This window comes from Eublepharis macularius, chromosome 15 (genome assembly GCF_028583425.1).
Source record: "Eublepharis macularius isolate TG4126 chromosome 15, MPM_Emac_v1.0, whole genome shotgun sequence".
Taxonomy (NCBI): domain Eukaryota; kingdom Metazoa; phylum Chordata; class Lepidosauria; order Squamata; family Eublepharidae; genus Eublepharis; species Eublepharis macularius.
In genome coordinates, this window is record NC_072804.1 from 22,908,995 (window position 1) to 22,933,441 (window position 24,447).

The window sequence follows — 24,447 nt, forward strand, 5'->3', positions numbered from 1 at the left end:
TTGGCCAATCTGCCTACATTTCCCATCAAAACTTGAGGGAAGCTGGCAAGTGTCCAACCTGTGTCAGGCGTCACTTGTAGTTTGGCTCTGAGTAGACAATACTGACCTCGAAGGACTGACGGTATAAGGCGGCTTCATGTGTTCCCTATTCTCTTCTGAAGCGCAAACATGCAAAGCCTCCTTATGCCAAGTCAGGCCTTTGGCCAGTATTGCCGAGTGGCCCTCCAGAGCAGCCGCCAGGAACAGTCCTTAGACCTGCTACTACTACCGGAGAACTTTTTCAAACCCGCGCTGCTGCCGGGGTCGAGCCTGGGATCTTCCACTCGTAGCCGGGGCAAAAGGCCCCTGACTGCTCCGCTCCCAACTCGAGGCTCGCAAAGCCGCCCTGCGCTGGCCAGCCCCAGAAAGTCCGGGCCGCCCACGGAGCCCTCCGGAGCCGCGCGGGGGGCAGCGGGAGCGCCGCTCACTCACCCGCTCGGTGCCGAGAGCCGGGGAAAAGTTTGCTCCGAGGAAGGGGGGAAGCGGGCGGACTAGGCCGCGGCCCGGCCGGCCACGGGGCTCCCGCCGGGGCCGCCCCTCCCCGAGCCCCTGCCCGAAGCAACTCGGCGCCGCCGCCGCCAGCAGCAAGAGCGCGACGCCCAGCCCCGAAGCCGCTCCCGGGCAGGCGCCGCGCCGGGCAGGCGGCCGCATGGGCAGCCGCGGCAACTTTCTGGGACGGAGCGCTCGGGCTCCCCCCGAGAGGGCTTCCCTTCCGAGGCCGGCCCACCCGGGCCGGGGAGAGGGACGCGCCGGGGCGGGGCTGCGGCTCGCCCTCCTTCTTGGGGGCGGGCGGACGCCCCGAGCGCCAGGCGCGCAAAGGCGGCGTCGGGGGCTGCATGGCTGCGGCGGGCTGGGCGCCCCCGGTGGGGCCCTGCGGCGCGGAGGTCGAGCTGCGGCTCCTGGAGCGCCTCTGGCAGCCTTCGGGCGGCTTGCTGGCGCTGGCGGTGCTGCTGGGGATCGGGCTGGGAGGCGGCGCGGCCGCTCTGCTCTGGCTCGGGGCGCTCGGGCCTCGCCTGCTCCGCCGCCAGGTACCGCGCTCGCCCCCGGCCACTTGGCTGCCCACTTCGCCGGGCCGGGACTCGGGGCGGCCCGAAAGCTTCCCTCTTAAGCGGGCGCCTCGTCAGCCCGGCCTCGAGGGGCGAACCCCCCTAGTTGCCAGCCTCCAGGTGACGGCTGGAAACCTCCCAGAATTACAGCTGGTCTCCAGGCCACCGGGAACAGTTCCCCTGGAGAAAAGGGCTGCCTTGGAGGGTGCGCTCTAGGGAATTATACCATGCTGAGGTCCTTTCCCTTCCCAAACCCTGCCCTCTCCAGGCTTCACCCTCCAAATCTCCAGGAATTTCTCCTCTTGGAGATGGCAACCCTATTGCGTCCCCCTGCCTTTGTAATGCAGGCAGGAGCCGCAGGCTGGTGGACCCCCCCCCCCCGCCCCAATCCTTCACCTCCTGGATTCCATTCCTGAAAAGGCCCGAAGGTGAGCCGTTCTAGCAGCGCTGGGGATGTTCTCAAGCCAGTGCTAGGAATGTCTCTGGAAGATGCCTCAAGGCCCCTTGTATAAGATAGGAGCCAGGAAGACCAGTTGACTTGAACGGCCCCGAGGCGTACATGGCGAGGCAGGTCAGGTTTATTGTACGCAGCCAATGGCCTTTACAATTTGGAAGATTAAAACATTTACAAACAGACGAGATTAAATTCTAGAACTTCAGGTCACATTTAACTTCTGTTAGAAACGTTCTTACCAAGACTGTTCGCTCGGATCTGCCTGGCTGCTAAAGCAAAAAGAGCCATTCTGTAGGAAACAGGGCCTGCCTCAGAAAGCATAAAAGCTAGCTTTTCAGGGTCTGAGAAAAACTGTAGATCAACCAGGATCTTAGCCAGGAACTTATTTCTGGGATCCAGGGACAAGGGGCAGGACAGAACGTAATGTGGTAGTTCCGCTGAGCTGCCGCACAGATACGTTGGTCAGTTGGAATGTTAGTAGCTCGGTTGGCATTGTTTGAAAGCGCAATGCCATAAATGCCATCCTTAGATTGTGAGCTGTTAAGATGACAGAATAGACAACTCTGCCATGGCCCTTCATTATGGTTTTGTACCAGGGAGCAAACTTTTAATCAACAATTATGGAATGTCCTCTTTGAATAACCATTCTCGTAGATCCAAGTTACTCCCCAATGGCTGGAGTAGATCATCAGGGATAATGTAACGAGCAATAATGCCGGCAAGAAAGTCAGAGCGAGCTTTGTCCCTGCCTAGCAATAAGTTAAAGCTAGAATTGCCAAATGAACCAGTGTTAGACAGTTGATTTTTCTTTCATGCTGTGATAATCGTAAAATGAGCACGGGCTTTTATTGAGGGCAGGCCTAGCTCAGACCTCAGCAAAGCTGCTGGCATCTCTTTTGGAGATGTACATTGCAGTTCTGCAGAGTTGCATATCCAGTGATGGCTGGATCCAGAGAAACAAAGGAATGGGTCAAACATGGTGTCTCCCTGCAGTGCAAGTGCTGTAGGCCTTGAATAACAATCTCAGAGTAGAACTAGACCAGTTACTCTAATTGCAGAGACCATCATTTCGTTCAGGGGGCTGTTATTGTACTCCGGGACTGTCATTCAAGATCTACAGCGCTCAACACTACTGGGAGAGACCTCATTTGACCTAGTCCCTTGTTTCTCTGGATCCAGTCCTCGTTGGAGGATCTGCAACTTGCAGGATTCCAACAGAGCCCATTCAAGTCAATTGGCAGATCTGGGCTTGTACACCTGACTGCACAAGCAATCAGTTGCCTTGCAGAAGCGGAGGTAATGATTATGTCAATTGTATTGTGCAAATAACACATTGTATTTGTGGAGGTCAGAGTAGGGCCTGTAAGTGGAGCACCGTCACACATATATTCAGTTTAATTTTCTTAGGAGTGCGATCTTTACATCACTTGGCAATTAGCCCGTTTGTCTATAGAATTCAAGCACCGTCATTTAAACTACTTTAGATAAAAGTCTATTGAACTGTCTTTCTGTTGTAACTAATGGAATAATCTTTGTCTTTGGGATTTCAGGAGGCTGACTCCCAAAGAATGGTTGAAGGCAGTCGCTCTCTCGCACAGAAACATCCTTTTGATTATCCCTTACCAGAAATGAAGGAAACCAAGAAATGGGCTGTCACAGAAAAGGTATTGGGCAATTTGCTAGATGGAGTGCAGTCTGATGTTTCAGTTTGTGGGCTTGAAATGTTATACCCTGTTGCAGGTACAATCCTAGCTGAATACTACTACTACTAATAATAATAACAATAACAATAATAAAAAGTCCACTTCTCTCACTGAGATCCAAGACAGATTACACAGTGCAAGTGAAAGTACAATATATATATTTATTTTTATTTTATTTTTATTTTATTTTTTTAATTTTTATTTATTTATTTTTATTTTTATAAAATACTTTATTGTTTTATTCCGAATATAACAACCCGCCACTGACATCAATATGTATTGAAAATACAATATAATCAACAGCTAGAACATTAACTAAGCAAAGTATAATGATGAACAATAGTTAATTCTTTTAGTGAAAGAGATAAACAATACAGCGTGGTAGCAGAAAATCTGAAAACAAGCTGAAGCTAAGCACAGAGCTCAAATCTTTCTGAAGCGAAGCATAACTAATTTACAACGCATGTTTAGCAACATGAAAACTCCATAGTAGGTTCATGTCTGCATTAGCAGACAGTATCCAACAATGTAGGGTATCGTCCCCAACCGTCCATACCAGTGCATCTCTCTGAGCTACTTCCTATGACTCAGCCCTATAATCTGGGTAGAAAGTCCTCCTGCATAATTCAGTTTTGCATAGTTTGCGGAAAGCCAGGAGAGGGGGAGCTTTCCTGAACTCCTCAGGCAGGCCATCCCATAAGGTGGAGGTATCACAGAGAAAGCTCATGTGCCGGCAGCTGTTGGTTTTGCCCAACTACAAGGTGATATCAGCAGAAGGCGTATTCAGATTAATGACTTTGCTATGGTGGCACATGGGGGAGAGGCGGTCACACCGATATGAGGGGCCAAGGCCATGAAGGACTGTGAATGTGATAGTCATGACCTTGAATTGAGCCCAGTAATCGATGGGAAGCCAATGAAGTAACTGCATCAGGATGTTTTAAGTAATGTATTGATAGCGACCAAGTATTTATATTGTATGTATTTTATTATGATGTTTATTCACTCTGAGCCTGCTTGCAGGGAGATTGGACTACAAATAAAATAAAATAATGAATATTAGTAATGCTAAACCATAGAAACCTAACCTAGTTAAATTTCCATAAATGTAGGGGTGAGCAAATATCCTTGGTTCGGTATCTTTATTAATGCAGCCCTCAATCCTTTCAATTCATTTGCATCCCCTTCAGGCACATAAAACACTGCCAGAAAAACCATTTTGCTGTGATCATCTGAACAACTTAATCAGAATTTTTGTGTGTTAATTTATTGACGCACAGGTGTGGACTTTGCTGAGCTGCACTGAAGCTCTTGGGCCAGCCACCACATAATTAGAACTTTAATACAATCTGACACTAAAGCAGAGAAGTGCATATCAATAAAACCCCCAAAGTATGCATCAATAAAAACCCCAAACAGTCTTGATGAAACATATATATATATATATATGGTTCGAGGTTGCTTTTTTTTTTGCTGTGTTTAAGTGGTCTTTTGCACATTGGTGCATCTCTAATGTAGAAGAGGGGGAAGATATGAATTAGCTGAAATGTGTGACAGAGCATGCACGCGCACAGCTCAGAAACAAACAAAAATATGCAACAGCGGAAGGTTCCTCATGCATCAGTTCAACTTTGAAAATAAGACAAGTTAATTCAGAACTTCAGCATTCAGAGAGAAGTTCGAATGAGAATTTTGGAAGTATTGCACAACTTTGAAGTAATCAGGACTCAGGAACATTTTTGTCCATCATATAGTGCATTGTGATATTCTATGCCTCCCCTCCATCCCCCTAAAATATGAAAATATTCAGAGGTGTTCCAGTTGTTCTCAATGCTTTTGTTGCCTTTAACAGTATGGTTTTGTGACTGCAACAATATCACAGTATAATGGGGTAGAATTCAAGGAGCTGCCTGCAGTCTTTCCTAAGCATTCCCAGTCCAACACCCTGACCTCTACACCACAACAGCACAGAGCAGTCTGTTGTTTGCAACTTTCAGGCAGTATAAAATAGCTCAGGATCCACTCTTAGAGCAGGTTCAAAGTGGATCTATCCATGCAACAAACCTGACTGGGGAAATAGGGAGGCACTTCGCTTAGCACTTCCTGTTCCCACTATTTTCACTGTAAATTGCCGTCCCACAAGCAGCTTCCCTGTGGAAAGTTCTGTTCTGTAACCTGCATATTCCTTGTATTCCTTCCCATGGCGGATGGCACTCTTCCCTTCGACCTCTCTATGCTTCATTCTATCAGTAGAATATTTGAGAATATTCCAGGATATCAGCACAGCTTAGCTCAGCCAGCCATTGCCAGAGACATCTCTGCCTCCACAAAATCCCTTAGTTCCTTGCAATATTGCTAATTTTTAAAAAATACTTTTGTATTGTGGGGTTTGAATTTGTAATCTCAGGAGAGACTTTCAGGCCCCTCTTATATGGTTTCAAAATAGTTTGCTGGGAGGAGCCATGAAGGAAACAAGAATTCCTTAACAATCTTGCAAACTGCTGTGTTTATTCAAGATTGTCTCTCTGCTTTTCTGTAAAGAGTTCTGTAGTGACAGTGGCAATACCATAATCTGATTTCCAAGATGAAAACCTGGAGGAGGGGTGATTACACAGCTGTTAGAAGCAATAAAGCCAGAATATATGGTGGTTATCCAAAATAAATTGTTCTGGTCATTAAAAAAGAAATACATTAAGTGGCAGTTTGTTCTCTTGCTAGACAATTTTCAAAGTACCACGTGACGAAAACATTTATTACACTGTGTAATCCTCCTTGAGTCTTAGTGAAAAAAGAGAGCTAAAAACAAATATTATTCTGCAGAAGCAAGAAAGAAACTGAGGCAGATCAGTGTAGCAACCAGTGGTGTGCCACAGCTGGAATTCCGTAACCGTGGTGAAATAGCTTGACAGTCAGTGTTCAGCCCCGTCAGCCTGCAATGTTTTGCGCTTGCTGGAAAAGGTATTGACTAGTATATGCTTCAGGCAGGCAGGCAGTTCCTTATATATTCCTGTGCAAGGCCTGGGAAGAGGATTCTCCAAGTTTGGCACAGCTCTTGAAAATTCTCATTATGACAGGAGAGCCTTCTCTTGATCAAAAGGAAGCTAACATTTTCTTCTTTGAGATAATAAGAAGGCTGCAGGTATCTGTGATCTGTATACTCTCCGGGGACACTGTCCATGTTAATGCCTAGCAGAAGGAAGAAATAAATTGTTTCAGACAAAGACATATGAAAATCCACCCAGAATTTAGATGTGCTATTATGAAATCCCATTCATTTTCGTTGTGCTTGTGTTGATACTTCCTGTAAGAGTATAGGCAGATCTAAAAGGTTAGCAAACCGGGTTTAGTTCGAGGGTATCAAAGATTCTTTTGGCTGGACCTCAGAATCTGGGAGTCATATCTGTCCTAGCGCAAAGCCTGGTAGCTTGTGAATTCAGGCCTTGGGTCCCTGTGACTGGCAGGCAGTGTGGATTGGACAGGCCTTTAGTCTTTGTGTGATCAACAGAGCAGGAACTTGTATTTGATGCCCTTAAAGCTTAAGCCGCTCACTGGAGAACTCAGGTTTGAGTTCTCCAGTTGTGTCTGGCGGTTGACATTTTCAGACTGGCTATGACAGAAGGCGAGTGGGAATTACTGTTGTGTTTCCCATTTTGTCTTCCACTGCTTTTTGTGTCTCACTTTGATTTTCAGTGCTTGTGCTAATGCCAGGTACAAGTAATATTTGCTGAGGTTCTCCGAGGACTTGGGTCTTTGTCAAATCCAAATTTATTAGACTTTTTTCTGTGTTCCGTTTCCTTGCAGGAAGACCAGCTGCCTTTCGACAGCAATATTACAGAATTTGCACTAAAAGCTAAGGTCATCTATCCAATCAACCAAAAATTTAGGGTAAGCCTTTTAAACTGTTTTATGAAAAGGCCAACTTTTTGACATAAAAGTGGGCTGTGGAGAGTGGAATTAACATGTATGAAATTTCATTTTGATTATCAGTTGCGGCTGAGGCGTGGTCGCATGTATCTGTTTAGTGTAAATATTAACCAACGAAGTTGCAGTCTCCTTCAACGAAAAATCACTCCCTGCATTTGTAAAGGGACATGCCAGTGTATGGATATCCCAGGGTCAAAGTAGGATAAACTGCATTGCTGCTGGTAAAAACTCACCACCTTGTAGAAAAAATTGCAGGGAGTTGCAACATCCATTCACCTCCCAAACTTGGCCCTGGCCGGGGTTGTGCATATGTGCTGCCATTGTGCCTCAGAGGAGTATCTCCAACAGCAGAGGCAGTAGCCCTGGTCTGCAGGAGGAGGGGGGGATACCATTGCTCAGCTGAAACAAGGAGCCACCAATTCCCTCCTTCCTCCTGGAGCCACATTAGATGCAAAAGGCAGCAGATCTCCTTGTGTGACTCCAGAGAAAAGCCCCTCCCCAGCACCAGCAGTAGGGGAAAATAAATGAATTCAAAGCTGTTTCCCCTTCTTCCTTCCTCTCCCTGCATTTTTGGTGAGTTCCAAGAGTTCTATTTATTAGCTTTTAAACCATGGAAGAAAGACCTTCCCCCTGCCCAGCCTCCCCTCATCCCTCCTTCCCTCCCTCCTTTAATTTATTTCACTTATAACCTTCAATTCTTCCCTGTGGGGACCCCAAGCAGCTTAAATCCTTCTCCTCTCCTCCATTTTATCCTCACAACAACCCTGTGAGGTAGGTTAGGCTGAGAGTATATGACTGGCCAGCAAGCTCCCATGGCAGAGTGGGGATTTGAAGCTGGGCCTTCCTAATCGTAGCCAAGTTCTCTAACCACAACGCCGCACCTTTCCCCTTTTAGCTCTCACCATAGTTTGTTCTGACATCCCCATCAGCAAACCATGATTCGATTTTTCCTGCCACCCGCACAGCTCATTTCACGCCACGAAAAAGGCGAGGAGGGAGCAACTAGCTTGTCTCCAGGCAGGTCAGTTTAACAGAGGCTCAGTAACCAGTAGAAGTGTTTCTCTCAGTCAAAGTAGGATTTAAGTTGAGCATAGAATAAGATTTAGGAGGGTCCAAAGGTCATCTAGAACAGTGGTTTTCAGACTGCCTACCTTACGAGGACTCTTTTCACATTGGCCTGTACACTGAGCATCCCTTGAGCGTCTTCCCCAGAGCCCCTGTAAATTGAAAAAGATTTGGGGGCATGGTCTAGAGTGCAGAGTCACTTCCTGTGAGACTGGCCAGGTTTCTTCGGGGCCCCATCACAGCCTGTCATAAACTCAGAGTACATCCTACAACTTAACATCCGCTGTGGCTGTATATTAGAAGGGGAGAAAGGTTGTGGTGGGCAGTCAGCCATTAAAGGAAGCCTGTCCATCCATCCAGACCACTTCATGACAGCATCCCAAAGTTTCCAACACAATTTGTAAATAATTCATAATAATCATAACATTCAATTTATATGCTGCCCTTCAGGATGACTTAACACCCACTCAGAGCAGTTTACAAAGTATGTTGTTATTATCCCCACAATAAAACACCCTGTGAGGTGGGTGGGGCTGAGAGAGCTCTGAGAGAGCTGTGACTGACCCAAGGTCACCCAGCTGGCTTCAAGTGGAGGAGTGGGGAATCAAACCCGGCTCTCCAGATTAGAGTCCTGCGCTCTTAACCACTACACCAAACTGGCTCTATGTAGATCCCTTCCACCCAGCCTCCAGTGCAGGACAATGTACCAATCAGTCCCACTCCCTTCAGCAGATTCTGCCCAATCCAGTCCATGTAAAATAGCCAGTGCTTTGGGGAAGCTGGCTGTCAATCCCAAAACAGATGTCGTCTTTGAATGATGAAGCCCGTTTCCCAGAAGAGAAAAAACACACCAGGTGCTGTGTCATACAAAGGTGAGGAGGAAGGATTTAAAAGGTAACGTTTTTGTGAAGCATTCATTGGTCCGTCAGTCTGTTCACTTTGATCGCAGCCCTTGGCAGACGGCTCATCCAATCCCTCGCTGCATGACAGTCCAAAGCAGGCCGTTCTGCCTCATCAGATCCTGGAAGGGTCCACCTCAAGCAGCCTGGGTTCCCTCAGTCAGGCAGCCAAAGAGGATTGTGCTTCATCCACCACGATGCACTCTGCAGCAAGTGACGACAGATACCAGGATCAAACCTTCCTCAAAGTGGCTCGTTTCCCTGAACTGTTGACCTGCGACACGTAAGTGAGGCAGATCTGGATTGTCAGAGCAGGACCACAAGTGACGCCTGACACAGGTTGGACAATTGTCACCTTCCCTCAAGTTTTGGCGGGAAATGTAGGCAGCTTGGCGGAATGTTGGACAAGTGACAGTTGAAAAGTCCATTGGGCAGCAGTCGGAGAGTCAAGCTGCAAGACCAGGATGCCTACATTTCCCATCAAAACCTGAGGGAAGCTGACTAGTGTCCAACCTGTGTCAGGCGTCACTTGTGGTCCCGCTCTCAGTTGTATTGGCTGAAGTTCTGTCCTAACAGAAAGGTGGTGCTGCTGCTGGATGGTGCAGGGCCGTATTATTCCTAAGGCTGACTAGGCCGAAGCCTAGGAGCCCTGCAGGGATGAGGGCCCCATCAATTTTTATTGCTGAGGCACACCCCCACATAAGTTACAATTAACTGATTCTCTTATAGAACCCCTGTTAATAAGATAATTAAGTGCTTCCTTATTGAATTGTCTCTTACATTAAAACAATTATCCATGAATTATATATTTTAATAAATAAAACAAATATTCACTTCAAAATATTACAGTGTTGACCAATTACATCCCCAAAATGTGCTTTCCTGAAGAGTTCTACTCGCGCAATAAATATATATTAAAAATTGTGAATAGGAGACCCTCAAAATGGATAGAGGGCTATGTACTGCAGTCTAGTACCTACCGTACCAGGCTCAGGCTGTCAGCTGTAGTGGAGTAAAAGATTGAAGTGCCAGAGGGGGTCCAAAATACCTGAAAGCCTAGGGGCCCAGCCATGCGTTAATTCAGCCCTGGGATGGTGGGTTTTTCTTGATAACAATCTCAATCTTAGCAAGACAAGTTCTAAGTCCTGGTTCAGCTTACAGTTGGAATCAAGGCTTATGTACTGGGAATGGACTGCAGGATCACTCTCACCCAAATCTCTCCTTCAAATCCACCCCCTGTTGGCTAAGTGCCAAAAATACAACGGTAGCTACACAGTACGGTTTTAAAAGGGTGAGAAAATAGTTTATTTAGGAACTACATTGTTGATAGTAAAGAGGAGAGATAGAGACAGTATCTAGCTAGCTAGGAGAGAGAGACTTCCGTGTGGAGAGAGGAGGATATTGCCCCAGTAAGCCCATTTAGAAACAAGGAAGTGACACTTAACAGAAAAGAGAGGTCCTCACATTCCTACCTGACTAATCCTTGCTGCCTCCAGTAGGGTAGAGTCTTCTCTTCATCTTTGTACACCAGACATTGCTATTTCCAACAAAATGTCTCCTTCAAGTCCACTCCCCTCCCCTCCGTCAGTGTGGCCTCTTCAGCACATCGTCAGGGGAGTTTGGCCACATTCTGCAGTGTTCGTCACGACCAGATTAAGGGAGATGACCACACATAATGCTAAAACGGAATAGAAGGGGAGAAAGGAAAGGCCACCTCAGCCCTGCAGTTTTTTCTGCTGGTTTCACTTGTAAGACTGAACTGGGCTTTAAAGGTTGGGGGATTAGCCGTAATGGCAAGTGATGATCATTAATCTTCCTAACAGTAGAGCTGTGAGCGATCCAAGTCATAGCGGGACAGCTTTAAGACTGCTTCGTTGTGTGAGTGCCCTGTTTGACTGTTACCTGAAAGCCAGGTGCCCGATGGGGTCGATCAAGATTTTCAAGGCCTTTCAGCAGTAGGCCCTTAAACAGCAATATTATTTGATACCGTGGAGTGATTACTTTAAAACAACATTCAGTGCATATGTAACGTTTCACAGATATTAATGAAATGTCTTTACGGGGTTTCTAGCTTCGATGTGAAGATGTGCTCGTACAGCCTCTTTTTGAAGCATCTCCAACTGCTGGACATGGAATTAAGGAAACAAAAACATCTGGTAGGTGCTTGTTAAATTGGGATCATTTCATTCATGCTTGGCTGGACTTACTTTGATGCCTGAGACAGACAGTGGAAATGGCCCCCCTGTCCTTTAAACGGGTTTTGTCAGAAGATCAGCTGTGCTCCAGGAGTCAATTCTGCCTGCTGCCCATTCCATTACCCTCAGCGCTGCCCAAATATACAGCTCACAGCAACTACCTTTCTCGGCCTGGTGGCAGGGCTGTGTCCAGGTTGAGGTGACAGTGGGAGACATTCACAGTCATGCTGTTGTGGTCCAGTGAGGCAGTCCTGGTTCAAATCCCTGTCCAGTTCTGACGCTCACTGAACAGACTTGGGCTAGTCAGTGCCCCATCTGGGTATTGTTGTGAGCTGAGGTAAATCATAACACATATTGCTCCTTTTGCCTCTTCAGAATTGGCCCTGACAGGAATGCTTGCTCCTGAGAAAGGAGTCTTTTTGTAGCCAGAGCTGTCTGAGGACCCTCATGCTCACCCCTCTCTCTTAGCATCCCTGCCGCCTCCCAAGAAGAAATGTAAACAAAGAGCTGCCATGATGAATGGTTGCTAGGTGAAACAGAGGAACCCTTTTCCTAACTCCAAGGTGGATAAATAAAGGCTGTTGACCCAAGAAAAAGAGTTTGTAAGCATTTGTGTAGACGAAATGGAGCTGCATTGCAAGAAGGTGTTTAGTACCATGGAAGCAAACATTGAATTATCTTGTTCAAAACCAGTGTAATTTAGTGCCCTTACCCCACCTGTCATGTGTCCCAGTAGATTTATGGGACCCTCCCACAAGCACTATATATATATATATTCTGTACATTATGATATCATTTCTGTGGAGTGTGGATTTATTTATTGACTTTATCTATAGTCTGCCTTTCTCACAGAGACCTGAGGCAGGTTACAGCATCTAAACCGTGCAATCAAATAGCACAAGACATCCAAAGATCAAGGATTACAAAATTATAAGAAGAGGCAGTTCATGGGGTTTAATTCTAGCTCCATTTCCTAGTTGGCTTTCCTGCAGAAATGAGGAAGTTCTTAGTGCTCAGGTAAAAGATCCAGGTTTTGGAGCATCTTGGCGCTCACTCACTAACTGTGCTGCCCCAGTGTGTGCGCTCTGGAAGAGAGAACAGCCCTGTGGGCCCTGGTGCAGCTAAAAATAAGGTTTATGCTGTGCTTCCTCCAGCGCTCCTCCTAGCAGGAAAGGGAGATTGCATGGGCTGGCGGGGACGGGGGTGAGGAGGAGGTTATCTCGCATCCCTGGAGGCTAGAAGATGGGCCACTTTTCTGTTTGGTGATGAGCCTCTGCACATGTCTGACAATTCCCTCCCCTGAAATTCTGCTGTTTATTTGGGGGTCGCATGTGCTTTCTGAAGGCAAAATTTTAGGGAACTCTTTTTAAGATGAAGAAACCCCAGGCAGCCTATATTGCAGATGAGGTAGGGAACACAGAAGCAGGGCTTCTCATCATAGTACAAAGAAAGATGATGAAAGGCATATTTTTATGGGGCCTGAAGTGGGAAGAAAAAAATGATCTGATCGTAACTAAATTGGGGAGGAGCAGAAAATTAGGTACATGGGGAGTGGGGGGAGCAGGAAGACAGTGAGATGGAACAAGAATCAGTTTCTCAGAAGACATTGGTGAGTGTGTGGGGGGGTGAGATTCTCTGTCTCTTGCAAAAAGCCTCTGCTCAGATTTTCCTCTGGGAGCTCAGGGACGAGGTGTGGTGGGATGGATGTAACAGGAGGCAGGAAATCCAGGACAGCGTTTTGCAAGAGAGAAAGAGAATCCGTGATGCGATTCTCCATCAAGAAGAAGAGCAGTGTGGGGGGGGGATTCTCTCCCTCCCTCTCTCTCCCTCTCTCTCGCAAAATTCCAGCCTCTTGTTACATCCAGCACACACACACACACACACACACACACACACGCCCTCTCCCTCTTTCTCTTCACCAGTGGGTGAAGACTTTGTATTGTTTTATTGGCCTTCCTCTCTGGTTGTGTGTTATGTGTGCTTGTATGTCTATATGACTTTATTGAATTCTTTAAATATTTTATATATTATTTTAAAAGCTGCTTTAATGTTTGCCAGTTTGGGGGCCTGCTCCAGTGGGAAGGTGCCATAGAGATGTTTTAAATAAATAAATGAGGAGAAGGTGAAGGTAAGGGGATGGGAAGCAGAACTGTGAGGAAGAAATGGCATCAATCGGATGGCAGGGGGAATAGGATTTCCTCTCCTTTGCGAGGCGTGGCTCCCTTGTGTCATTTTACAGCCTTAAATCATGCGGGCACTTTCATATTTCTGACTCAAGGTGGTGGGCGCAACCACAAAATGGCCACCATGGGAGGCGGAGCTGACTACAAAATGTCAGGGAGCAAGATTATGTATACATAACTCTTCAACATTTCAGGCAGAAGATGTTGGCTATTTTAAGTGAACATAATGTTTTAACAACTTTCTTGCGTACAAACAGCTTACCCTCTGTCAGACAGTGAAGATCTTCATGCTATGCTGGCAGCTGTTCCCAAAGCAATTTTTTAAAAATTCTGCACAGATCTTCAATGATCAGTCAGAAACCCTGTTGGGCAAAAGCTCTATCTGGTCCTGTCAACTTTTTAAAAACGCTTGGCAGGTGCCCGAAAGGAGTCAGCGGGCACCAGGGTGCCCGTGGGTACCATAAGGGGGACCCCTGGTCTAAATGATGGCACTATGTGAGAAGCTAATTAAAAATTACTTCAGAGCAAATTTTAGAATAGATTCTTAAAGATACCCATTTTCTGTAGCTGGGTAGGCTGATAGCTGGGTAGGCTGACTATGATCTCCTCTGGCAAAGAGGGACACAATTCATGGGTTGTTCAAGTGCAGGTAGGAAAGCATCTCTGGACACTGAACTTGGAAACATACCACCTAACCTCCTCACAATTAAGTCAGTGGACCAGTGTTCTGAGAGCCAAGCTATACGAGACGCCGAACACGTTTCGTTTTCTTGCAAGTTTACCTGGGTAGTGTAGTTGGCAGCAGGATGGGAGGGAAAAGGTCAGCAAAGGGAACACAAAGCTAGCAGGCAGCTAGCAGTGGCAGAAGGAGCTGCTGAGGCTCTCGTTGCCACCACTACCGCTAGACTCAACCATCCCTTCTCACACCTTCCCCTCTGTGAGAAGGGATGGTTGAGTCTAGCAGTGGCGGTGGCAGTTCCTTCTGCCACTGCTAGCCGCCTGACAGCTTCGGGCTCCTCTTGCTGACTCTTTCCCTCCTATCCTCCTGCTGACTACACTACCCAGGTAAACTACATGAGAACATGACACGTGACAGGCATCTCGTGTAGTTTAGCCCTGGGTCAGTATCATCAGTTTGATGCATATATCCTCACATGCTGGAATTCCTTGAGCCAGGCTAATGAAATGAGTAACCATGCGGTGGTCAGACTACTTGGTGAGAGTCAGAAAGCCTATTTTTTAAAAATACTCTTAACAGTGGACTCCAGATTTGCCTCCTCATGATTGCATTTAAGCAGCAACAGTGACAGTTGCAGATAAGATGGTTTGTCTTGTCATTCACCTCCAATTTTATCTATTTTGTCTCTTAGGCAATTCTCTACATTTTCAGGTTGTACGTAGCTAATTTTTATCTTAAAAAGAAGATCCCTGAAGATTTGTATCAAAGCATCCTTCGTACGCAAGAAACAGTAAGTATATACTCCATTTAATCAGCAAACTCATCTGTTCCATTGATCTCACCAAAATATGTCATTTTATGTCAACTGTTTGAGCAAAGAATTTGCCACTGCAACTTTTTCTAAATAGTTACTTTTTATTCTCCCGTGACACAGTTTTGTGATCAATGTTCTACCTGTCCCAGTCAGACAGCTGAAATTTATGCAGCTCGCTTACTAGGGGGAAAGGCCCTGAGAAGAGTAAAAGAAACAAGATGTTCTAAAAGTCTACCATTAATTCAGCTGAATGAACGAACTCTAATTACCGTCTTTTTATCTTCTGCGTTTTTTGTAAGAACAGCAGAATAGGAAATACAATACCAGAAACTGCTAATAAGAAAACTTACCTGGCTTTTGCCCATGACATTATTATCAGAATCCACTTTTCATGTTAGCTTTACTAAAAACAGAATTTTAGACATTTAAAGTTAATGTACAAGATAAATAGATTTTAAATCCTTTTACAGCTGAATTCTAACATTTGCAGCACCTTTGAGGCACGCTGGCCTTTGTAGCATGCTGGCTTTTGTGTTATGATTTGAGAGCCCAATTACAACTGGAGAGACCCAGGTTCGAATCACTACTCAGATTTTAAAAAATTTGTTGTGTGACATTGGATTGATCTCTCCCTCTCATCATAACCTACTTCTCAGGGTTGTTGTGGATTAGAGGAGACTGACCTATGTTTATATATGATGGTATGAGTCCTTGGAGAAAAAGTGGAATAAAGATCAATTTATTATGGAAGGTGGATATGTTGGGACCAACACTGAGGATCTGAGAAATGTTTCGGTTGTGTTACTTTTCTGAGATTAGAAGAAAATGCAAATACTATACTACAAGCAGGGGACCTCACCCCCCCCCCCCCGATTTCCTCGTTCCCTTCTCATAGCCTCTCCCCTTTTCCCGCTTTCTTTTTTCCTTCCCACCAGCTGAACGACCTTTATCTGCCCCCCTTTCTTCAGCTTTCTCTCCTTCACTGCCCCTGGCAGCCTCTATCTCAGAAACTATGTTCACATTGTGCAGTGCTGGCCACCAGGCCTAGTTGTGCAAAGGGGAACCACATTTTCCCTTATATCTCCCACAGACTATATCCTCTTCCTCCTGGCAGCCTACCATATCTTCACCTTCTTCCTTCTCTCCTTTCCTCACACCAACCTACACACCTTTCATCTGCCCCTCATTTTCATGTATATTTATTATTTATTTATTTCATTTATACCTTGTCTTTCTACCCTGTGGGGCTCCAAAGCAGATCACATCATTCACCTCCCCTCTATTTTTATCCTCACAACAACCCTGTAAGGTAGGTTAAGGTGAGAGAATGTGATGCACTGAGTTTCCATGTGGAGTGGGAATTCCAGTCTGGGTCTCCCAGATCCTGGTCTGAAACTCTAACCACTATACCACACTGGCTTTCTTGGGCTGGGTGCCATTGAATTGTAGCAAACGGTCAGTCCCGCAAGCATCATCCAAGACTGATGGCATCAAGTTGCCTGGTGGTTGCTGTCCAAGTCAGTCCTTCTTCAAAGACCCAAACAGCCCCAGAAAGAGCCCTTCCCTCTCCCTCTGCTTTTGCTGACAGAAACCGAGGTTTGAAGTCTGGCAATACAACTGCAACACCGTTATCAATAGCCACTGAGAGAGCACTCCTTTCCTAAAGCTATAGGCGCTGTTTCTGTTAGTTGGGGGACTTTTAACCCCCCCCCCTTTTTTTTTTTTTACCTTTCAGATTTTTCTGCAAACCTGGATTTTTCTTCAGGTTTGTAGGAAGATCTGTCTTCATCTCTTCATGGCTCTAGTCACTGGACTAGACAGATTCGGCCATGTTGAGAATGAGGGCCAAGCTACAAGTGACGAATGACACTTGAATGGCAAGTGGATCGAGTGGAGGGCAAGTGAACAGGGAGGAATACACTTGCCGTTCAAGTGTCATTTGTCACTTGTAGTTTGGCACTCAGATACATTGATGGCACTGTGCCAGCTTTTAAAGATGAAGTACTTTTTACAGAAATTCTGTTCTTACACTTTTTAAATACATTGCATTAGAAGAAGATTCCCCTCCTGAAACTATTTTTAGCGCCATCTCTGTCTTCCTAAATAGATTCTGAGATGTTTCCAGGGAGGAGAATGACTTGGTGATTTATGCCTCCAGCTGACATTGATGCCAGGCAAGGCTGGTCTTAGGGGGTCAGCATCTTTGGGCAGATATGAAAGGCCCAGCACTTCAGAAGTGCTGCCCGGAGCCACTTTCTGGCCTCAGCCCCCTCTGGGTTGTCCATCTGCCGATGTGGATGAGCAGTACTGACAACAAGGCACCTCAGTTCCTCTTGCTTCCCCACCCCCACCTCATGCCATTTCCTTCCTTCAGAGAGTGGAGACAGCAGAAGTTGCTCCTTCCCACCACTCCCTGCCTTCTCTTGCTCACCCACCTGCTAGGACCCACTGAGGGCTGGCCATGGAATAGACCTTCATCCCAAGCCAAAAAAGATAGCAAACATGGACTGTGCGTCCAAATATCCTGCAGTGAATTGGTCCGTGAAGTAGAGTGAGGCCTAAGATGCATTTCATTTAAAAACCTGCTTCAGGAAAATCTGAGGGGACTCTCCAGAAAGAGAGCAGGATTTGTCATTCTGTAAAGGCCTTTCTGGTTTCTGGTTTCTCTTCTGTACAGACATTTACTTTGCTGCAGTAGACATCTAGTTGGCTGTCACAATTCTGACAGCAGCGGGATGGGCAAGGGAATGCCCCATTCACTCAACTTGATGTTTGCTTTTGTCCGACCCGCCCTTCATACTCATTAGTTGTTGTAGATTTTCCAGGCTGTATGGCCGCGGTCTTAGCATTGTAGTTCCTGACGTTTCACCAACAGCTGTGACTGGCATCTTCAGAGGTGCAGCACTGAAAGACAAAATTCTCTCAGTGTCAATGTGTGGAGAAAATGTTAGCAGGTAATTTATATCAGGAAGGTGGGTTTGGGCTGAGTCATCCTGTAAGAGTTTCCCAGGGTGTGGAATGCTAATGGGGGGAAGCTTCACTGTATCCTGAGGAGGTTCTTTTGCATATGGGTTGGTGGTTGATATGCTAATTTTATCTGCAGAGCTATTGTAAGATGTAGAGTATTTTGTTAGTCTGGTGTTTTTCAGGACTGGAAACCATGCCCCGCCTTCCTGAGTAGATATAAATTACCTGCTAACATCTCCACCCATTGACACTGAGAGATCTCTGTCTTTCGGTGCTACACCTCTGAAGATGCCAGTCACAGCTGCTGGTGAAACGTCAGGAACTACAATGCCAAGACCACGGCTATACAGCCTGGAAAATCTACAACAACTAACGTTCCCTGGCTGTGAAAGCCTTCAACAATACTTCAGACTCATTGTCGCTGCTTATTTGCATACCAAGGCCCAGCTGCTCCTCTTTTGTTGCAAAAGGTTGTCTGCTGAAGAGAGATTAACATATTTGGTGCCAGCTTTCTGCCTGATAATCACATGTATCTTTGATTTAAAATTTCAGTCTGGCAGCTGATCTGTAATTTTTCAACTTGGAGGTAAACCACCTGGGCGTTGTAGTGCCATCAGGTGTTTCAGTTGGTCTCTTCCATAGTTCCTAACCCATCTTTATTCAGAGCATTCCCCTTGTAGGTCATTTTTACAAGAACTGACCCTTATGCCAAGCCTTCAGGGTATCTATGGAGACAAGTGTGAAAACTTCATTAGGAAGCTACAACTAAATGCACCAGTTTGTTCTGGGTAGCGAAGGGCTTCAGGGCCCTTCTTGTGAGTGATCAGAATGTCTGTAGGACTCCTAATTGTGAAAAGGCATTTTTGCCCTTGTTGTGCCTCCTTGAGCTGTTTGGTATGGAGACCCCAAACACATACTGCCTCTCTCAGCCATTTCCACATGATGGTGTCATGTCTGAGCCCATCCATGCCAATTTTGATTCAGTTCTGCTGAACACCATGTATCTTGCTATAGCTCAATATCACTTTGCTAGTGTCATAACTATTTCTTTCTCAGGCTTTCACAGGTGTTTATCTGTTGGACTGTAACAGCTTCCAGTGTTTATGACCTTGTTCTCATTCCCAGACAGTGCTGTGTCTTGCTTCCTAGTAACTCAACATAATATCACAAATACGTGAAACGTTCTCACACCAAGAGAGCGTCAAAATATTGTTTATGTTTGGGAGGGGGGAGAAAGGAGTAAACTAGAATGTTAAAAGAGAAGTTTCTCGCACATGATGTCATTCCTGTCAACTTCTGCTCTTGCTGTTTAGATGTCTACCTTGCTTCTAAGTGGTCCTATGGACCTGTATATGGAAATGATCTGATTTCTGAATAAAAGCCATTTTGACCAAGAACTTGTGTCTTGCTGCAGTGGTCCAGAGATCTGTCTGCTGTGTCCTGTCATCCATAGCCTGACAGACGGCTATTCTGTATTGGAAGGCAAGCTGAATTCTGGTGCAATGCATCTCACTCTTGCTCCCACAACTCGGCAGGATCAGTTGGCACTGCCCTTGACTGGTTTCTTCAGAGTTTTTCTCCTTTATGGGGAGTTTGTCAACCCCTGTTTAGGGCAGAAGAACTACTAGTAGAACTTGCTTCTTCCACCAAGTTAGCCAGCTCCTGATCAGCTTTATTCTCGTTTTAAAAAGCTTTTCTTGTGTTCCTTTCTCAGGCGCTTGAACAGCTGCAAAACCAGGTCAGTTCCAGACTCTTGGATATGGAGGGCTCTGGAGCCCAAGAAACAGCATATCAAACATTGGATGACTTGGAAAGGAATGAAAAGGGATACGCGGATCATGTCATAGATAATGTAATCACCCACTTCCTTTTAAAGAAATAGCTTCGTCGAAGTTCTCTAGCTTTTTATCAGGCTTCAGAAATATCCTAACACCACATGGATGTTATTACAGTTATCAGTAGGATTTTCCTTTAATCTCTGTTGGGATTGCTTTTAATAGAACAAAGTATTGCCGCCTCAATTTGGATTTTTTTTTCCAGACCTGGTTCTTGGAGAGTTTGGAAGCTGCTTCTGGCATAAGCAATATTTTGGCCTCGTACCATTTATTACATTGTCTCAGTGATTTTGATAATCTTGAATGCCTAAAACCTTAATTCCGTTTAATAAAAGTTGCTTTTTCACTCAGATACCTGAAGACAGCCATTGATTGCAGTCTGCACCGTGCTTTGGGATAGTTTGGTATTGCAAAAGCCAATTTTCAGAAGCTCTGAACATAGTTCAACCTCTCTTTAGTGCTATTTGCTCCTTTCTGACACTGTGATTCTAGCAACACTTCCTTCTGCCTAGTGCAGGATTGACACCTGAAGGAGGCAGAACAGCCAGTTCAGATGAAAGTCGATGTGTCTGGATTTGGCAACCTGAAAACTGAGTTTCTATAAACTTCCTCCAATGTTGGATTCTGTGATGGGCATGCCTAGAATGTGCTGGCCGGACACCACAATTTCATCATTTGATGCCAGTCTATTTTATGCCAGCCCTTAATACGTTCTGCAACTTCAGGGAAGATCTCCAAGAGCCAATGTGATATCGTGGTTAGAATGCCAGCTGAGAATTGGAGAAACATGGGTTCAAGTCCCCTCTTAGCACACTGAGTGAACTTGGGTTGGATAAAAGATCTCTTTCATCTAACCCACCTAACAGGGTTGTTATGGGGATGGAAAGGAAGAACCATGTACAGCATCTTGGAAGAAGGGTGGGATAAAAATGTAACAGAAAAATGTACCAGCTAGCCTGTATTTGGGTCTGCTTTCTGCTTTGGGCAGGACCCTAGGGTTTGCCTGCTGGTTCCCCTTAGAGCTGAATTCAAAGGCAGCTCTAGTTGAGGGCTGATGATTGTTTTGTTTTGGCCTTTTGCAAAAATGTGAGGCAACCTGAGGAGCTATATGGCAGGCCAGAAAGCCCCGAGTATTCAAAGCCAGTGTCTCTCTTCCCCACCCCACCCTGTCCTTTGACAACAGAACAGAAGATCACGTTGGTGCTGAATAATTATCCTGATCTTCCCCACCCTCAGTGAGTGGGCTTCTTCCCTTCTTTTCTCTGTCAGATGTAGGCCTTTTCTTGAGCAGCTGGGATCTATGCCTTTCAGGCTGAAACAGATGGAGTGAAGGACGAGGATATGTTCTGTTGCAGAGGTTTCAGGTATCCTGACTTTGTCCTCCTCTTGTGTGAGACAGGACACATCTTGGCATGCCTCTAGGATGTGACATTTGCTACCCTCTTAATGACCTAGATTCTCAAGCCCGGCCCTCTTTAGCACACTGTCTCTTTTTCTGTTACAATCAAACTTTTGTGGTGGTAAAATACTAAAGCTTTTAATTCCTAACTCCTAGATGGAAGCTTTCTGGCAACAGACAGACCATGTCCTGCTCTTTTTCCTGGATCAGTCCAAGTGCTCAAGTGCCAAAGCAAGGAAAATCCTGATGTGCTTGACTGAGGCAACAATAGCTGTGGAGGAGTACTTCAGAGAATTGCAGGATTCACAGACCGTGGTAAAGTTTATGAAGCGCACGTACAAAAAATCATTTGGAATGGAAGGATGCCATCACTTGCGTCTGGCCATACCTATATGTCAAATGGGGACTTGGCTCCAGCCGTGAACAGGCCTCAGAAGAGTATGCTGGCATTATAGTGAGATCCTAAGCAGGGTTTGGAGTAACTCTGCTCAGGACTTCACTGTTAGGGCAGTAAGAAGAGAAGGAGTGTTCTGAGCTCGAGGCTGAACAGTTTGATCGCTGTGACCTTCCTCCTGTGGGGTTGCAGGAGAAGACTCTCCGGAGGGTTAGGACAGAGCTACACATCCGTCCGTCTGTCTGTCTATTTATCTACTGTCCGCCTTTCTCATTGAGACACAAAGTGGATTATGCAGTGTAATTTGATAACAAGATACATCTAATAAGCACAGTGTCAGATGATACAATCAACATCCAATGAGCATGCACGAACACGAAGATAACCGAAATCCAAATGAGCCTAATATATGAGCCATGATACAGAGTGTGGATATAATAAAGAAAAATGGTATTAGATGAGTAAAAAAAAAAAATAAAGTAACAACATGGTAGTATGTGCCATGTTGATAACAGTGGTACAATCCACTGCCTCCCCATGAAGCATGAGTTCAAATCTCTCCATTCCATATCTGGCACTGTAGCCATTACACCAAACTGAATCTTAATATGTTAATAGTGTATTGTTATATTTTGTGCTTCATACTATGTCCTCTTCTGTGTTATCAAAATCAGCTGCGTTGTTTTCTGTGCACAAAAATATGAACTGGGAACGCTTGCAAGGTTGATTCCGACCCATTTTAACAGTTTGGGTGGTGCACCCCTGCCTTAAAGGACACGTGTGCCCCAGTGGAGTTTTGAAGTCTGCCAAGAATAGTTTGATTATTCTTATTGGGACAATAATATAAAATAATAAAATAGAATCCATCCTTTTCCATAAGATTTGCAGCCCGGTCCATAGACTGATACGGGATGGCTCGTGTTAAGTGGTTACGGGTCTGGAATTTCTGCATTTCTAAAACAAAAGCAGGTCTGTCAGATGTTGCAATTTAGCTCCATCTAGTGAGATTAATGCTGGAATGTACAATGTATGTGATGTGTTTGTTCCTACTCACAGCTGTGCTCTTCATTCCTGAAGGTTCATGGCAGCAGTGAACAGATATACACGCTACCCTGGTTTATTTGTTTACTTTATTTATAGTCCATCTCTCTTGAAGGATTTCAGGATATAAATAGTGCAATCAGATAGTGTAAAACCATCAATTAACAGTACAATTGGATTAGGATAACAGAATTAGAGACCAATGCAAACTGGCAAGGTAAGCTGTATAGGGCAATGCGGCAAAAGTAGTCAAAAACAATCATTTCAATAGACTACAAGTCCGTTCCATTAGAAAGGTGCCCTCCTGGCCTGTTCCGTTATACTACAGTTCTAATCTCTTTTTTAAAATGCCCTGTTGAACATTTCTGTTATGCAAGCCAGCTGTGTAGAATTGGAGAAGCAGGGATGAGGACAGTCAGTCTAAGGAAGAGGGAAAGCAATGAGGCGTTCAGTTGTATTCAGAGCTGGCTGTCCCTGTTTTCAAGCGCTGTTAATGTACTTTGCAAGAGCACCACGTATTCCAGGACCAGGTCCTGGAATTTTCTTCCCACAATTCCCTTTTTTACGGTGTGAGAATTAGACTAATCTGATGTGAGAGCGCAGGGTAATTTTACTGAGTCTTAATTTACACAGGTTCAAAGCACAAAATATAACGTAGTAATAATAATATTCTATTTATATGCCGCCCTTTAGGACAACTTAATGCCACACTCAGAGCGGTTTACCAAGTGTGTTATTATTATCCTCACGGCAATCACCCTGTGAGGTGGGTGGGGCCGAGAGAGCTCTGAGAGAACTGTGACTGACCCAAAGTCACCCAGTTAGCTTCAAGCGGAGGAGTGGGGAACCAAACCTGGTTCTGCCGCTTTTAACCACGACAGCAAACTGACTCTCTGCTTGCTCAAGTCCCATTTGTATTTTTTGTTGTGGGGATAATGATAACATACTTTGTAAACCGCTCTGAGTGGGCATTAAGTTGTCCTGAAGGGTGGTATATAAATTGAATGTTGTTGTTGTTGTTGTTGTTGTTGTTGTTATTAAGATGGCTTCCATTGGGCAGGTTGTGCCTGGTGCTAGAGCCAAGCATCTGTCTCACAAAGGCTACAGTAAAATCTGTTGCATGGCGCAATCCTTCATGTATATGGCCTGCATGGCCCTCTTAGATGTTAATGTGGCTCATTTTATTTTCAGGCCATCCAAGAAAGAACGTTTAACTGGGAGCAGCTGGTGAAAATTGTGGGTCTGCTGAAAACACAGATACAGGAAGAGAGTAAATGCAGGCTCCGTGCAATATCTCACACGCTGGATCGGTTAATTCAAAGTGACAGCCTCACTGTGAGGCAAAAGGAGGAGCTTTTAACAGGAATCCAGAAGGCTTTTGGAGGGGAAGTAGAACTCTATGAAGAAAGTGAGTTCATTGAGGATTTCGATTCCAGCCTCCTGTTGTGTTGCTCGCACGGTTTGGTTACTCATTGACTGCTGAGAATACAGACCGCATTCCACTCAAGCCACGGCACTTCTGTGTTTTCTCAGTTTTCATCCCCCTTTCACTCAAGTGCTTTTTTTTTACTATTGCATTTAGCTTTCAGTGCAATAGCACAACCGATTGTTGGGCTTACATGGGTCCGAACCACCAAGAAAGAGACTATAGTCCCCGTGAAAGACGCTCAGTACTTCAATATGTGGTTCCAGTTTTTATCTTAAAGGTGCATAATAAAATTAACTAGTGATTGTAATCAGTAAACTTTCACTCTATTACTTTTATGCCACCGACACTCCCTAAGTAATCCAGTATCTCATTTTTCATCAA

General features: G+C 45.4%; 2 protein-coding genes across 5 annotated transcripts in view; one reads left to right on the forward strand and one right to left on the reverse strand.

Moving 5' to 3' along the window:
* The window catches only part of EVC2 (EvC ciliary complex subunit 2), a 56,345-nt gene extending 55,604 nt beyond the window's left edge, over positions 1–741 (reverse strand). Inside the window, exon 1 of the mRNA XM_054999659.1 lies at positions 472–741. Coding sequence (XP_054855634.1) covers positions 472–690 — 219 coding nt within the window. The 5' untranslated portion in view covers positions 691–741. The remainder of the gene's footprint in view (positions 1–471) is intronic.
* Positions 742–834: 93 nt separating this feature from the next.
* EVC (EvC ciliary complex subunit 1) overlaps positions 835–24,447 on the forward strand; it is a 49,329-nt gene continuing 25,716 nt past the window's right edge. For all 4 annotated transcript variants that reach the window (XR_008598310.1, XM_054999983.1, XM_054999984.1 and 1 more), the window contains exons 1-9: positions 835–1,067; positions 3,090–3,203; positions 7,044–7,127; positions 9,181–9,413; positions 11,202–11,286; positions 14,879–14,977; positions 19,683–19,820; positions 21,359–21,517; positions 23,829–24,045. Coding sequence is in view for 3 of the 4 variants with exons in the window: in XM_054999983.1 (XP_054855958.1) it covers positions 876–1,067; positions 3,090–3,203; positions 7,044–7,127; positions 9,181–9,413; positions 11,202–11,286; positions 14,879–14,977; positions 19,683–19,820; positions 21,359–21,517; positions 23,829–24,045 (1,321 nt within the window). In the remaining variant the exon portion in view is untranslated. The remainder of the gene's footprint in view (positions 1,068–3,089; positions 3,204–7,043; positions 7,128–9,180; positions 9,414–11,201; positions 11,287–14,878; positions 14,978–19,682; positions 19,821–21,358; positions 21,518–23,828; positions 24,046–24,447) is intronic.